Here is a 15,773-nt window from a genome sequence, read left to right as displayed (position 1 = left end):
GTTAAGATTAGATTCTTTCTAAGTCACTGAGCTGGCTCAAAATTTGCCTTCTTCCCGGCTTGAAAACAGACTTTACGATGGCAAGGTTTGAAAATGGAGATCCGCAATGCAAGAACCACCGTTCTGATGTCCGCTCCCATGCTCCCAGAGTAAACAGGGGAACTTGTGTCAACCAAAATAGCTTGGCCATGCTTATCACTACCATTGATGCCTTCTTTTAAGTGTTGTTATCATTAGAGGGCTGGCTGCTAATGAAGACAGTGTAAACACTTGTCTGATATAATGAGAGAGGCACTGGAAACTGTGAGGTTACTGACAAGCAGACATTTCCACAAAATGACTTTTCCCATTTGAGGGTGAAACATTTGAAGCCAGAGGAAACAAAACACTAATAGCACATTGCATTCTTCACCGCCATTACTGCTACATATTTCTCACAGGTTTTTAAAACACTTGTTTCCATACATTGCAGATCAAGGACATGTTCCAAATACCAAAATGCGATCAAAACCAATGACTTTGATCCCTTTAAAAGTGGTGATAAGGATGTTAGTATCAATACAACAATGTGAAATTACAATGTTATAGCTAATTTCACACTATGGACATTTGAATCCAATGCTTTAAATTGTGCTCCACTTATAGCTGTAGGTCACAGAACAGATATCAATTACCAAATAATATAATGTAAGACTAAAGGTGTATTCACAAAATCACATAGCTTTTGCACACCCCTCTTTCATTATGGTTCAGTATGGGATTCAAATTTGTTTGATCTGAGCTACACTGACATTGGGTGCAGCCAATTGCTGTTGACCACTGCTTGAACTGAAAGATGGAAGACAAAAAAATTACTTAAGTTTCTGATTTTCCCAAACTGTACAATGACAAATTGACCTCATATTGAGACCAGCCAAAAAATGATTTACTTTATTTATCAATTTAATACTCAACAAGAATATCGCAGACTTTGTGAGTCGATGTCAAATACATGGTGTTACTGTTACAACCTACCAACTGGGGTAGTACACACGCACATGGTGGGGTCGGTTGTAACAAGACCACGCCCCCACCCGCAACTCCCCTGTCCCGAATTTCACTTACTCTCATCAGGTCACACTAATGTATGTGTGTGTGTGTGTGTGTGTGTGTGTGTCACTGTGTGTATATTCAAAAAAATGTATCCATCCATCCATCCATTGTTAACCGCTTGTCCTGTGTACAGGGTCGCAGGCCGTCTGTAAAATGTTAAAATCAATAAAGTCCTTTTTTGTATTCATAGGGGATGGTTGTAACATTTTTTTAAAGAAGTATTACAACCCACCCCACCCCTGTCAGCCTTCGTATAGCTAGCTGTATTAGCATAGTGGTTTGAAATAAGCAGGGGAAAATACATCACATGTTGCCTAAGAAACTACATTTTAATCTCAATCTCAAAGTCATATCATTTGATCTACAATAGTATAGATACTAAACAAAATATAGTTTTAGTAAATAAAAATCTCTATATATTGTGTGCCTGTTTCCAGCCTTGACAACCACCATGGGGGATCTGGGAGGAAGTACGTAAATACTGAAACTCCTATCTTATCCCTAATTGGTGGAATTGGTTACAACCCTCCCCATGTTACAACCATACCCGGTCTCCCCTACCAGTAAAATCAGCTCATGGACCCACTTGCATATGAATTTGTCAAAATAAAAGGTAATGAAGTTGCAGCACAAAAGTAATTTTTTCAAGAACGGAACGTAAAGGCTTCACAGAGACTGCATGTGAACTCCTTCCTTCCATAATAAAATTGAGCTACAAATAGAAAAAACAATATAAAGAGAACAAATTTACACTTAAGGTTGGAATGTCAGCTGTTTTCCACAGATAATCTGACAGATAATCTGAATTTTCTCGATTGTGCAATTGTTTTTCTTCTTTCTGTACTACACTTTGCAGAGATTGATCGTTGGTCAAGCAGTGCGTGTACTCTCGCACGTTTCTCATTGTATTTTCTGTATATGAAGTTCATGTAGGTCGATTTAGTGCTCTGATCATCCATGGTTGCAATCACTAACTAGCTACCTCTTCTTCTGTCTATTCCAAGCAAACAAAAAACATAGGATACATAATTTCCTTTGCACTTTAAACAAAGAACAACCAGATGTAGAGCAACACATGGGGAAAATGTTCATGAACGAAATAGGTTTATAGAGGGAATCTATAAAATCTGATGAGAGGCATGAGAGCAGAGAGCATTAATTCACACCACTGGCAAATGGAACAAAGACACAACGGTGGTGGCCTTCAGCTCTACATTCAGTACTGTATGTAGATGGATGATGGGATCTGCCCCTCGTTCCTGTGGGGGGTTTGAGCCTGAACCACAAGCCAATGTGTCCGGGGACGTTGGCCTGAGTCCGGCTTTTCTTGGAATTTCTGTCTTACCCAGGCACTTGTTTCACTGGTTTCATAAAAATGCTTTCATTGTGGTCCTTTCAAGCGTTTAAGAGTTCCTCTCTATGGAGTCAATCAGTGATGAAAGGCGTTGACAAAATCTACTGGCGTCGATACAGCAAATAATTTAGGCATGCAGGAGGGAAACAAACACAGGGAAAACTGGACGGGAGAAAGTCATTTTAGGCCAAATTGCTGGGTTCAAAAATATGCAGTAAAAACCTATTAAATTCTTGGCCAATAGCCTATGGTGTTTGATGGTTAAGATTATATGGAGGCTTGCAATAGCCAACGTTCAGTTCCAATATATAACACAAGTTTTCAAGTCACGAAAATTCAGAAGTATCCAAATGTTTCTTTCTTATCGGGGTGCAAAAGGCTTTGAAACAATATTTAAACCATTATGCAACATTTAAACTCTTTTACTAATTGTAACAGCTCTTTAAAGCAGTGTTATTTTTTGGCTACTTGAGCGCAGAGGAACAAACTGCTGACCCTCTAAAGCAGCAGACACGGAGCAACATTTGCATTAATTGGAGTCGTGTTTCTGTCAACCTGACAAACATAAGTCCAATGTTCACTCTACTTTTTGCTCTGTTTTTGCTCTCAATCAAGACTCGAGGGAAATGTGTGGCTCTATAGCTGCTAAATGCTCTATAGGGTTCACCAGCTAGTTGCTGACTTTGTTTCTCTGCCTTTCAGTCATGAAAATATCTGCCTGCTAGAAACAAAGATGATGAAAGTGGTAGGAGTGAACCATAACAGTAAAGTTGCGGGCTGAAAAGTGAACATTACGTTACTGCCGTCATGTGATGAACTAAACAAAAATGAACATTTAATATAATCAAGTATCAATACAATACAGGTTTCCCAGACTTCTTAATTCTAGCGTTTTTCAGAGAAGAAAGACACTGTTATTTTCAGGATTAGTATTATGCATCAAAGACATCAACCTAACTTTAAATAAAATATATGCAATCTAATGTAATGTTATCTATCAAATGTGTATGTGGGCATTGACAGACAGTAAGTTATTGTGTGGTATATGTCTATAGTAAAAAACCTCACAAAGTCAGCAGGTATCTACAATTAGACCGTATGTACAATTCAGTTTATTTCCTTACCATGTTATACATCATGACTATGATTTGTTGAAGCACACATCACACTTACAAATACACTTTTAGCCATACGTTATAAGGTTGGATACATTTATCCCATTTTACCTACTATGGAAATCTATTATTATTACAAACTGTACATGTCATCTTTGATTAACAGTATTTATGTATTAAAGGGAAATAGTGAATAGCCACAAGGAGTACTTGAACATTCTCCTTCAAAATTTTTAGTATGTATGTTTTAGCCCCTTAAGCTATCTCAAAATGCACAGCAGGTGGCAGCAAAGCACTGCTTTCCCTCTGTGCTGTAACATGTAGCAGAAACAAGCTACAAAATGCTCGTACTACATTAAATCTCAGTAGGAGTCAAAATACACTCATTATATACAAAATATAAACAAATGGCTATTGAATTATAGTTCAAAGACGATATTACCTCTCATGCATGAATAACATTTCTTGCTAATAGGTGGGAGGTGTTCAGTAACATCACTTATTAAGAAGTACCATTTAGTTTGCATTAGTAACTACAGTATTTTCATGACAAGGGTTAATTAATTTGGGTAGGATATAAGTGTGCTGCCATGCAGCCTCTGTGTCCCTCAGACCCTCCTGAGTCTGTGAGTCTGTGTGCAGTTTATCAGTTTGTTCGAAATTCAGTTGAATCCTAAAGACAGTGTCAAACAGTAGAGGATACTGATGCCCGCAAGCAGTCAGGAAATGTTGAAAGACGTTGAGCTTAGTAAAGTTGAAACCAATCACAAAACCAGGTCCAAGCTGAGTGAGTTGTTCTTGTCTTATATTAAATCAGGCAAAATCACTTTATAAAAGTGAAGAAAGGGACTGAAAAAGTTTATAAAGGATCAGAGACAAAGATCTACCTGCAAGAGTTTTGTGCTTAACTTCAACGTCCAATACATAGAACATTTAGGAGCATTACGTACACTGGGGTGTATTAAGTGCACTTCTTACAACTGCTTCTGGATGAGGGGAGAAAAATAAAGAAAGGTGGGCTGGGTGGAGAAAAACATGAGGAAAAAAACATGTTAGAAAAGCAGGAAAAAGTCGAGTCAACGTCCAGTCATGACAGTGACTAGTCCAAGACCCAGAAAAGAGTTCTCAAACTGAGACTCAAGAACTAGAGCCCTGCCAGTCGTCCAGTTTATCTCAGCTGTCTTCATCACTACTGTCCTCTTCGATGTGGAAATGCCCTCCTGACAAATGATGAGTCTACATGTACGAACTCCTCATAATCTTTTATCTTCATTGATTGCTCCGACCCTATCGACAGGCACAGGTATCCACAGACATGCCGGGGTAAACCTTTAGCACCATATTCCTGTGTGGATCCAGGAAAAGAACGCTAAGGGGACTCATCTTCTCTGGAACGCAGCACGGTTCGGGGACACCAGGGACGATTCCCACAGCTCTGACGATGCTCTGGATGGTGGCGTGATTGGAGGGACGCACCACCTAAAGACATGAGTGGAAGAAAAAGGGATTCATGCGAACAAAACTTACTGTTAGAACTGTAAAACAACACAGGCAAAAATCCCCCAAGTGACAAATGGTTCTTTTGCAAAAAATTAATTTATATTTACAAGACAGAAATATGTTTTGTTGTGTACTTTGTGTGTAGTTTTCATTACTTTTCCCTTTTCCTTCAACTTTACAGATCAACTCTTTTCATGTGGCTGCGTTTCATGTTCCTGCCTTAGTTTTCGGTCTTTTTGACTTTGTCTTAGTTGACAAGTCACAGTCTAAAAGAAAAGATTAAAAAATAAAGTAAAATATACCACAAAGGTATTACATTTTACAAATACATGCAACTGCATGTGCAGCAGTTTCAGTTAAACATCTCCTGATGTGGGACACATCAATGCTGCATGAGCAGGTCTGTGTGTGTGATTTGCTTTTCTTTTGTCTGAAGTCAAAATGTAAATGACTCCACTGAAAATTTTACTTGATTGTTTATGTTTTATTATCATTGTTTTATTACTGATACTATATTTTCTTATGAGGCTATGTTTTCTTGTTGCTGCTTGCTGTTCATTATGTGCTTAATATATGGTTTTATCTGACATAATGTGACCTTGAGTGCCATTAAAAGGCTCCATCAAATAAAATATATTATTATTATTGTTATTATAAAAGTTAAAACGTTTCTCTGGCTCACTTTAGGGATGGGGAATCCACAGGTCCCGGCGCAGTAGAAGGCATCAAATGACTTTGGCGCCAAAACCCACTCGCTCCAGCCAATGTCAGCGAAGTCCACCCTGAGGTAGCGCCTGGAGCAGACCCTGGGCTCACTCCACTGTCTCCTCCTGGCCTTTTTCATCGTCCTCTCATCAAAGCTAAGCACCTGGGGTTTACTCAGGCTCTCGCTGACCCCCGGCCCCTGCTTCCTGCCCGGTTTCACCTCTGCTTTGGATTTTGCTGGGAAATATGTGTTCTGCCACAATTCATGATTCTTCAAGGAGTTGTACTGGACCTCTGGGATGTCGTTGGTTTGGATCTGGAGCTGAAGTTCCCTCCGGATCCTTGAGGCTGAAGCTGAGGAGGATGCATCCTCTCCTACAGGGAAGGACCCGTACCGCTGGAGTGACATGGCCACGCTGTTCGGCTCATCTATAGCTTGATCATCAGCGTATACCAAGATATACGGCAGGTTGGCTGAAGAGAGGCGCTCTTGGCCGTGAGGACTCCTCTGCTGCGTCCCAAACCTCATATCAAACTCCACCGTGACCACAAGTTCTTTCACTTCCCTGGAGTGTTTCACCATCGCTGTTATGTCCCTTGTTTGCCAAGAGCCTTTCTTGAAAGGAGCCAGAGTTATGTTTCCCAGCAGTGTTGCAAAAGATGAGTTTGGGGATGATCCGCGGAAGAGGAGCTGCGGGGAGGGAGGATATGGATGCTGGTGGCCGCCAGATGGGTGGCGAGGCCTTCGGAAACGCCACGGTCGCTGGTGGTGGCGGGGCCGCTTGTAGAGGAAGTGAAAAGAGGCGGAGAGGATGAGCTCTGATTCTTGCATGGAGGCCAGGTTGAACTGGAGCACGTCCTTACCGTGCAAGACTCCTGGGGAATTTGAAAAGAAATTACAAGAAGAATGAGATGAGTGATGAGCTTACTGGTTCAACCACACAGATGTTTTGTCAAACAGATGCTAAAGCCCTGAAGGAGGATCCCTCCAAGAAATGAACAACAAAGAGATGACTGAGGCGATCGAGTTGCAGTGTTTAACGCTTTCCGCAGCTCTTCTTTTTCCTCCTCTACAGTATCATCACATTCTGGCACATTTGACCGACATGAATAACAGCATCCAGTCGATCTTCCGCAAAATGTTGCTCAACACATCTGACTGACATAAGCATCAGCATGGAAAATATTAAGCGTGGCACGCTTAAGTGCCTGCCTCACACATTACCAAAAGCCTCATCCTAGATCGCTATACTCTTGAAGTTCAACCTTGTCTCCCACACTTCCACCACAGCCTGAAAGGCAAACAGTGGATCGGTCCAGTAGGTCTGTCGCAGGCATATGGAAATGCTTATAGGAGAAAGAGCTCCTCTGAGGCTTTTCGCTGTGCAGCCAGTGTCTGGGTATGATTATAGGCTCTTGTCTAGCACCTAGGGTGCTGCAGCTACCGGGGAACCGAAAGTGCTCGAAACTTAAAAGTCCCCCAGTTCACTAAATCTAAACATAGAGGTGAAGATGTTTAGTCCAAAGTGGAGCGAGAGCTGCTGTGTGTGACAAAACACCTGTGTTTAAAAGGATGCACTGATGAAATAAATTTGAGCACAAGATTTCAACTTTCTGCCTTTTTTTCCCTGGTATTTTTGTATTAGGTGTTGATCTATAATGAAATGGGGAACAACAAAAAAGTCATATAAAGTGAGAAAACTAAAATAAGATTAAGAACACTTTAGATGACTGAAATCTTGAGTTTCATTCAAGGATGGATGAGTAGCATAAAAATGTCAAGTTATATTAAAATTGGGTAAATAAGAAAAGGCCTTTATGCTGATTTACCTTTCACTATTTTTAAATTGCATTTTGTCTATTTTCTACCAGCTGTGATGTATAATAATGTTCTATTATCATGACTTGAGTGACACAAAAGCACGTTTCCAAAAATACAAATGAACAAACATCTTTTAAAAAACAGAAAACTGTTCTGTTGTCAAATCTCATTTGGGCTTTTAACAAAAGTCCCTCTCCATATTCATTGATAGGCTAAATATTTATTAATAATATTCATTATGGCAATTGGAATTCCCTACTTACATGTAAATCATTGGCAGTAGGGGATGTAAAACGTTTTGCTTCAGCAACTATAACTCGCTGAATTTTAGAGTTCTCAAACTTTTATACAAAGTACCCACATTTGTTCACAACAAATGGCACCAATTCAATCCTCTACGAGAATATCACAGACCTCATGAGTTGATGTCAAATGCATTGTGTTCCCTTGTTACAACCTACCCCATTACTGGGATAGGATGTAACACATACTGGGGTAAGTTGTAATGGTAAAATGAAAGAAGCAAAAATAGATGCCACACCAGATGATCTACTACAAAAACAGGTAGTGATATAAAAGAAGAATGTTTCTCTCTCACTGTAACAGACTGTCTGATGATCACTCAAGCACATGTATGTGTATGTGAATTTATCTATAGAATAAACTTACCTAACAGTATACTTAGCCTACTACTAAAATGTACTTAATTAAAGAACATATTTGTACATCTTTATGTCTAACTAAAAAGAGGTGTGTGTCTTAGAGTGTGTATATTCCTTATCAGTGTCACAGTAAGTGCTTGAAGTGGGCCAGGCACGACACCGGTACTCATCGGTACGCAGTACAAGCACTTCTATATTTTACTCTTTTTCTTGCGCACTGGCACTTCTCACAAGCTGCCTGTACACTTTTCTACCATCTGCACCGGTGGAGACGGAGTATAGAAAAGATCAAGTGCCGATACGCACGCCAACATGTGAACAACATGTCAATGGGAAGTAACGGTCACAGTGCTGACAAATGAATGCTGGTAACCCTGGAGTGCAGGCTTGGTGGGCCCAGACTGCAAAGGGCACTCTGTTCAATATTAAAATCAAGAAAGTCCCTAGTTGTATGTATAGGGGATGGTTGTGACACTTTTTAAAGTATTACAACCCACCCCACACCTGGCAGCCAGTGTTTAGCTAGCTGTATTAGCATAGCAGTTTGAAATTAAAAAGGAAAAAATGCATCACATGTTGCCTTAGAAACTACATTTCAATCTAATATACTTCTAACAATTATATCTGCAATAGTAGGTCCATAGATACTAAACAAAATATAGTCTTGGTCTAAAAATGTACTTTCTGAATCAGTTTTTTCTCTACTGAATGTACCTATTTCCAGGCTTGACAAACAGCATGCCTGATTGGGGAGGAAGTAAGTAAATACTGAAATGATCACACAACTCCTATCTTATCTCTAATTAGTGGAATTGGTGTTGTTACAACTCTCCCCACGTTACAACCATACCTGGTCTCCCCTAGGTCTTATTATTATAAATTTAGTCTTGATCAACCGGTTCTCTCGTGTATGGCAACAGGGTTCATGGAATTAAAAAAACGCACTCACTCGGGACAGCTTTAAAACTTCTCACGGTGTTTCCCTCCCTCTGGCTCTGCGGCTCCTTGCTGTACTTCTCGTACACTTTGAACATGTTGATGGAGACCATATCCCGGTTCGCGCTTTCGTGCGCAAAGACGCGCTGCTCTACAGCCGGTTGGACATCTGCACCCTGACGCACGGCTTCACCAAGATCCTCAGACACGACTTTACCCCAGCTCGACTCCAGTATCAGTAATAAATGCAGAGTAGGAAAAAGTCGGCTTGCCATGGTTGATGTCCTAGGAAATGTTTCCATAAAAAAAGAGACGTGGAGAAACCAAAGTCAGTAAAAAAAACCTCAAAAAAGTCTTTCCTTTTCTCGCTGGTTGATGCCCACCCAGACTTCAAGCCGGTATCCAGGTAATCCGTGTCAGACCCGAACTCCACGGTTCACCGTCTACAGCTGTTTCTACAATGGGAGGAGACCGGGGGAGGACGCACGCATAAAACTCCGCTGCTGAATGACAGATGGTGACGCCTCAGAGCGCACAGCCAACGAGAAAGACATGCAGCATTTTAGGTGAACTGCTTACGAGTTTTGATTAGAAGCAAAGTTAAGAACAGACTAGCTTTCCAGCTACATTAAATATGCAACACTAGTCCACTCCATCACTAAGGGAGAGAGGAAGAAATGTCTAAGGGTCAGGTAGTGTGGCTGTTCAAGGTCGGACAAAGATCCAATGAGGTCTTGGTTTTAAAGCTGCAAAGTTTAACATAAAAAAAATTTCTCACCACTATTAATAGATGTGACATTGTGTGTTCATGCCCAAATCATCCTGAATTTATACCAAAGCTGCTGTTGTTCAGGCAAGTGTATATCACGAAGAGTCTAGTGGTCATGGAGCAAAACATCTGTAAAAGGATCAACAAGCATCGAAGAGGACAAAAGACATAGTGAAATTTTAGAATATTGCTACATTGCTGTTTCTAGTAGAAAACAAACAAATAAACAAGCAAACAACAACAAATACATACAGACATCTTCTTACTTCGGCCTGTAGTGGTGGCCATGCAAGTGTTGGTTTTATTTGCTCAGGTTTTGAGATATTCTGTTAATTCTGTTTTCACACCAATACAAAATCAGTGACTGGAATTTCATTTGAGGTGTTCACTGAAAGAAAAAAGTATTTTTTAAAAATTCACCAGCAACATCTGTTAACATTCCTGTTAAATCCTGAGGTTAGCGAGGTAACTTCAGGATTGACCCTGGGTTTTCATTCCTGCAACAATGGTTCTACTTGCTGCTGGTGAACATAGCTGGTGGGCAACAGGCTAGCAAGCCAAGAACAATAGTTCACCAAGCTTCTTTTAATATTCTCTGTACTCAGCCTTTAAGCATTTTGCTGTCAAGATTGTATGGCATTTTATTCAAGGAAGAGTTATGAGGAAAACAAATTATGCTCTCTGAGCTGGCTAGCTTTTGTCACTGAGCCAACCTGTTAGCTTGGTTGCTAACGGGAGAATACGTTCCCACATTTCAAAAATGTTTCTGTATCATCAGCTTTTGTCTCATAACTGTCTGCAAATCATTCCTCTTTTGTTAATGCTAATGAGCTACGATACCATCCATATATTGGACTCTGTTCCTTTAATGGTCAGCAGGGTCAAGGTGGCTTTGCCAACGGCACAAATTTGCATGTCAAAATTCATCAAAACTGTCTCACCGAACCTGAGAGCAACAGTGTCTACAGGGCCTTTACTGTGAATAATACACAGAACAGGTTTTCACAGGGACGATTTCTTCAATTCTAGACAGTAGACTAGTTCTGGACAAGTAAAGACGTATTGGCATATACCACCAGAACTAAGTAAACAAATCTGCTACATTTGGCAGGTTATGGACCCAGAAGCACACTTCAGACAAAGCAGTTTGTAAAAAGTAGATGTTAATTGCTGGGGAACTGCAGAGGGTGGCAGACAGGCGGAGGATCGTGGTCCTGGAGCACAAGAGAAAAGGTATTGTTCACAGGAAACACACAGCAGGAGATTCTGAAAAAAAGTTCACAAGTGAAGCCTGACAGGTCACTATCAAGGTAGCTGACTGAACAATCTGGCAGTGAGTGACCGGAGTACTGGGTTGATATACTGCAGCTGATGAACTTGATGAGAAGCAGGTGTGTAATAAGTGGTAACCGGGAGCCAGGGGAAGAGAAAAACACAAAGAGAACAAGGAAAAAATTAACTTTTTTGTAATTTGAGTACACTGACAGGATAGCCGATGGCTTGTTAAGATGAGTGACACGTTTTTGTGCGGGGGTTTGTTTGATTGATGGGCAAGCAGAGCCATCTTCCGGAAGGTGAAAAGTCGTCACGTTGTTGCTTGACAGCTTCATTTAGAGCGATATAAGCAGCCAACAGCAGAAAAAGAACCGCCTGACTTCTTTTTAGGGTCTCCTCGGCTTTCTGTGTTTCTGATGCCATACAATAGTTTCCCTGTGAAAGAGATGGCAGCAGGCTAGAGCCACCACGGGTCAGACAGCTATTAAAATACCTCCTACTGGCCCTGACGTAGATCACAAGGGCCTCTTTGACACCACCGTGTCTTACATCTGAGATAAAGGACTCTGCTGGGACTGAGATCCCCCTTCAATACAACACTGGTGTGTTTAAAAAGTTTGTGCTGCTTCAGTGAAAGAGTCAGATAGCATCTGTCTCCACCCAGGGAGCTATGAAGCTCTGTTATCACTCAGCGTGGGGTTGTGTAATTGGTTCTAATGGGGTTAGAAAACTGATGTTGCTCTTGTGAGTTTTCCTTTGATGGTGTAATGTTTTTGTCTGGTTGTTTCAAAATAAATTGATTTAGTATTTGGGAAGAGTTTGAGTTCTAGTGTACTGAAATGACAGCCAAACAGTTTTTCTTTCAGACTCTCCTCACCAGTTATTTGATCCAAAACTGAGGAATCCTTATGTCTTCCTGACAAGCAGCATCTTGTGGTCATGCAAATAATGACTCATCTCTTTCAGAAGCAAAGTCAACAGTAGCAAATGCTTGATTTCCAACTGGCCCCTTGGGATCTGGGGCCTTGAAAGTAGCTTGACATTATTATAGTGCCACAAAACCTCTTAAGAAGAAGGTCAGGAAAGATGGTTGGGGGCACAAAGGTCATGAGTTCGATATTGGAGACCACAGATCACATTCAATCTGCTAACAACAGCAACATTTTTAACAGTGACCAAAATCTTTTTTTTATAATTTGGATTATCGTGTCGAATTTTTCTGGCTGCAATTAGTCAATCTCCCAATGGGGTCATTAAAATAGAATCTAAAACTAAACTAAATCTAATCTAATAATTTGCTCTGCATAATCTCTAGCAATATATATTGGTATTGTTTACATATAAAGATTTTAAGGTCCACGTCATTTGCAACATGAGAAAAGGGGGCATAACGTTCTTTCCGCTGCTTTTGCATCAACTGACTGACATCAGCTGTTTCATTTATACTTCACAGTTACTGGCTCAGTGACTGACTGACCGACCAGTAACGCCCATATTCATGCACAAAACGGCCATTATTACCTGATACTCTGATACTTAAGTGTTTGCTGCCACAGCTCCCTCCACCACCACAACCTCATCTTTTATATGCTAAGCTTTTGGTATTGTTAATTCAACTAACATTTAATATTCTCGCTTTTGGCAGAACCATTTGTTACAGGTGATTGATTCCTTGACCTAAGTGTCTCTGACTGAAATTTAAACCCTGCTGGATTCTTCTAAAACACCAGACAATCAGACAATGTCATGCTGTTCTCCATTCCAATTTTGAAGATTGTCATTGTATTCCCTTTTCTATTGAGTGTCGAGCCCTTGCTTTTTAGTTTGAGGAGCAAAGACAAAACCTTACTTTTACCACTGATGTCTGAAAACTCCATTGCGCCACCCTGCTTTGTGGAAAAACGTCAGTCAAAAGGTCCCAGCTCCATATCGACTCCTCTGGTTATGCAGCTGTTGCCAATGAGCCAAAACTGCTTGACCACAGTGATTAGCCGCCACTTCAAAGGTAATTTAAACCCTTTAGAGTACTTGTCACACCCGCAGCAAACCCCTCACATAACGGCTTTCCAGCAATAGGAGAAGTAAGGAAAATGTTATTTTCCCTGGTGACATTTAGAAGGACATGGCTCATAATTTGTTCAATTGAAAACTGTCTACATCCAATGAGCATAAATTCTCAGTGATCATAAAGTCACCTCGCTATTATGGGTTTTTAGCCAGAGATCAAAGGAGTGTGTCCGGGGCTCTGTGACCCACACACGTCAGCATGGTTACCAATATAGCTGCTAAACAAAGTAGAGAGTGTAAAGAGAGTAAGAGAGAGCAAACGCCCAATAATGAAAAAATTTCATTATTAGGTGTTTATGCACAAATATTAAAAGGAACAGAAGAGCTTTCTTTTTCATGATGAGCTTTTAACTTGTTCTGGAAATGGTGGAATAAGTTCCTTTTTTCTTCTTTGTTGCGGTGCTGGAAGATTTTTATTTTATGCTAGCTAAGCTAACCAGCTGCTAGCATAAATATCATTAAAAAAAAAAATCATAATTAGCATACAGACATGAAGGAGCCATCAATCTTCTCATCTAGCTCTCAGCAAGAACGCAAATAGCACAACATCCATTCATGCCTCACCATAGATGTTTTGCACATTGCTAAAGGGCTTTCGGGAGTTTTTTCTTTGGCTACACAAACAAGCTAAGAAATGTTGACCAGGGCAATTTAAAGGGCAAGGCTAAGAACCACACTGTTTTACAGTATAGGAGTACCAGACCAAGAAGCAGGCCAAAATTCCCGTCCTCTACTACACATTGAGAATTTTTTATCTCATATGACATCATGGGTGAGTCACCTCTCCTCCACCTCCTCCTTCTTCGCAGGGTGAAATGGGAAGTGTAGCCCCCCAAAATATGCTCTCATTCACAGAATATTTGCCTGGGGTGCTCATCAGGACAGGGAGGAGGACAGACGAGCCCACCGTGTTTCTTTTGGCCCGAGACCCCATCCTTCATCCTCCCCCTTTTCCTCCTCCTCTTCCTCCCTTTGACTTGTTTTCATACTGCTGGCTGGAGCTGAATGACCATTCATGCTCGCTGCTGTTGGATATGGATGTTTGTGTTTGTGTGTGTGTGAGAGAGTCTGAGGGGCATGACATCCCCTCATCTGATGTCTGCCAAGCCATCCACACACACACTCACCATGCCCCACTCCAGTCTGGATTCTGTGCCATACCTCCCTCATAGAGAGCCACAGTCATGCCACTTCAGCTCACATCAACATCACTCAACCAAGAGTGACAGGTCCACACACACACACACACACACACACACACACAAACATACAGCCCTCTTGCTCTCTCTGGGAGATATCCGGTTGTCTCATGCATTAGTGTTGCAAATAGCCGTAGCAGTGCCAGCTGAACGAGGAATGTCTGTTGCTGTCATAGGGGAAACTTGTGCATGACAAATTTATGACTGCAAATCACCGCAATTTGCCAGACTTTACAGTGAAAAAACAACAACTGACATCTGAGGAGAATTAGACCACATTTATTCATTCATGCAGCACCTTTGCAACTCGCTGACAAGAGGCGTCATCGGCGTCGTATGTGTGAGTGTGACAGAGCGTGTAAGTGTCTGGTGATGAATGTGAGTTCCAAAAACAAGTACTTCCCATTTCACAGATTTTGCCAATCTTCCAGGTAAGGTTTTCACATCCAGAAGAGTTCAAACGGCCACTGAAAGATCCACTGCAGAATTAGCTGTGTGCAAATATCTAAACGTCTAAGAAACTGTATAGAAATAGAGAGACTAGCCCACCTGATGAATCATATCTTTACTCCTTCACTTTGCTCAAAAATCCTGACTTGGAGCTTGTAACAGTCTACTACGTTGATCTGAACGGTTCTGGCTTTGTTAGCTTAGCTGGCTAACAAATAGCAGGCATGGTACTTTAACCAACCACATGTAAAATTCATTCGTTAGCTTGTAATTAGTTCTTACCCATTCTTTAACCATTTTAACTAGTTCTTACATCATCTTCTTCAAAATTTGGGTGGTTTAAACTGATTTTCTGCAGCTTCTTGGAAAGCTCAAAATATGTTTTCACTTTCACAAGCTCTTTATTTGGAGTAAACCCAAAAGTGAGTCCTGCTGTAATGTTGCTAATAATCCCACATTGTCGAAAAACTGTATGCGCACGTCAACAAGGAGGAGAAAGTTGAACCAGGAAGTCAGCCAGATTTTACAGTTCATGTAATATTTTTGGGTTCGTTACAGTTACCAGTTGGGCCAGTTATTTTGGTCATTTGCCTTTGAATGTCTCCAAAAACATGTGTTTAACCATGTTTGTTTACACCCTGGATGTTTTTGAACATACAAGATAATTCTAGTGTGTGCTCACTGTACACTGTCTGGGTGCTGCACTGGGTTCTAGTGGTTGAGTTCTGTCTTTTTGCATTGCATCTGCATAACACATAACATTATTAACAAAGTACAAAAAACAATTTTAGAGATTGTGAAACAATTCAGAATCGTATAAGATAATA

At 40.8% G+C, this 15,773-nt stretch overlaps 1 protein-coding gene across 1 annotated transcript; it reads right to left on the bottom strand.

The window, feature by feature from the left end:
- Positions 1-3,540: 3,540 nt before the first annotated feature.
- gdf10b (growth differentiation factor 10b) lies at positions 3,541-9,622 on the bottom strand. Its single transcript, XM_046069228.1, has 3 exons — positions 9,200-9,622; positions 5,744-6,642; positions 3,541-5,040 (listed from the first exon to the last, which is right to left on the bottom strand). The coding sequence occupies exons 1-3, from the start codon at positions 9,486-9,488 to the stop codon at positions 4,849-4,851; spliced, it is 1,380 nt and encodes a 459-aa protein (XP_045925184.1). The 5' UTR covers positions 9,489-9,622; the 3' UTR covers positions 3,541-4,848.
- Between the last annotated feature and the right edge of the window lie 6,151 nt (positions 9,623-15,773).

The sequence above is a fragment of the Micropterus dolomieu genome, linkage group LG14 (assembly GCF_021292245.1).
Source record: "Micropterus dolomieu isolate WLL.071019.BEF.003 ecotype Adirondacks linkage group LG14, ASM2129224v1, whole genome shotgun sequence".
NCBI classification, from domain to species: Eukaryota; Metazoa; Chordata; class Actinopteri; order Centrarchiformes; family Centrarchidae; genus Micropterus; species Micropterus dolomieu.
Note: the sequence above shows the minus strand (reverse complement) of the source record. Positions and strands in the feature narration are given on the sequence as shown.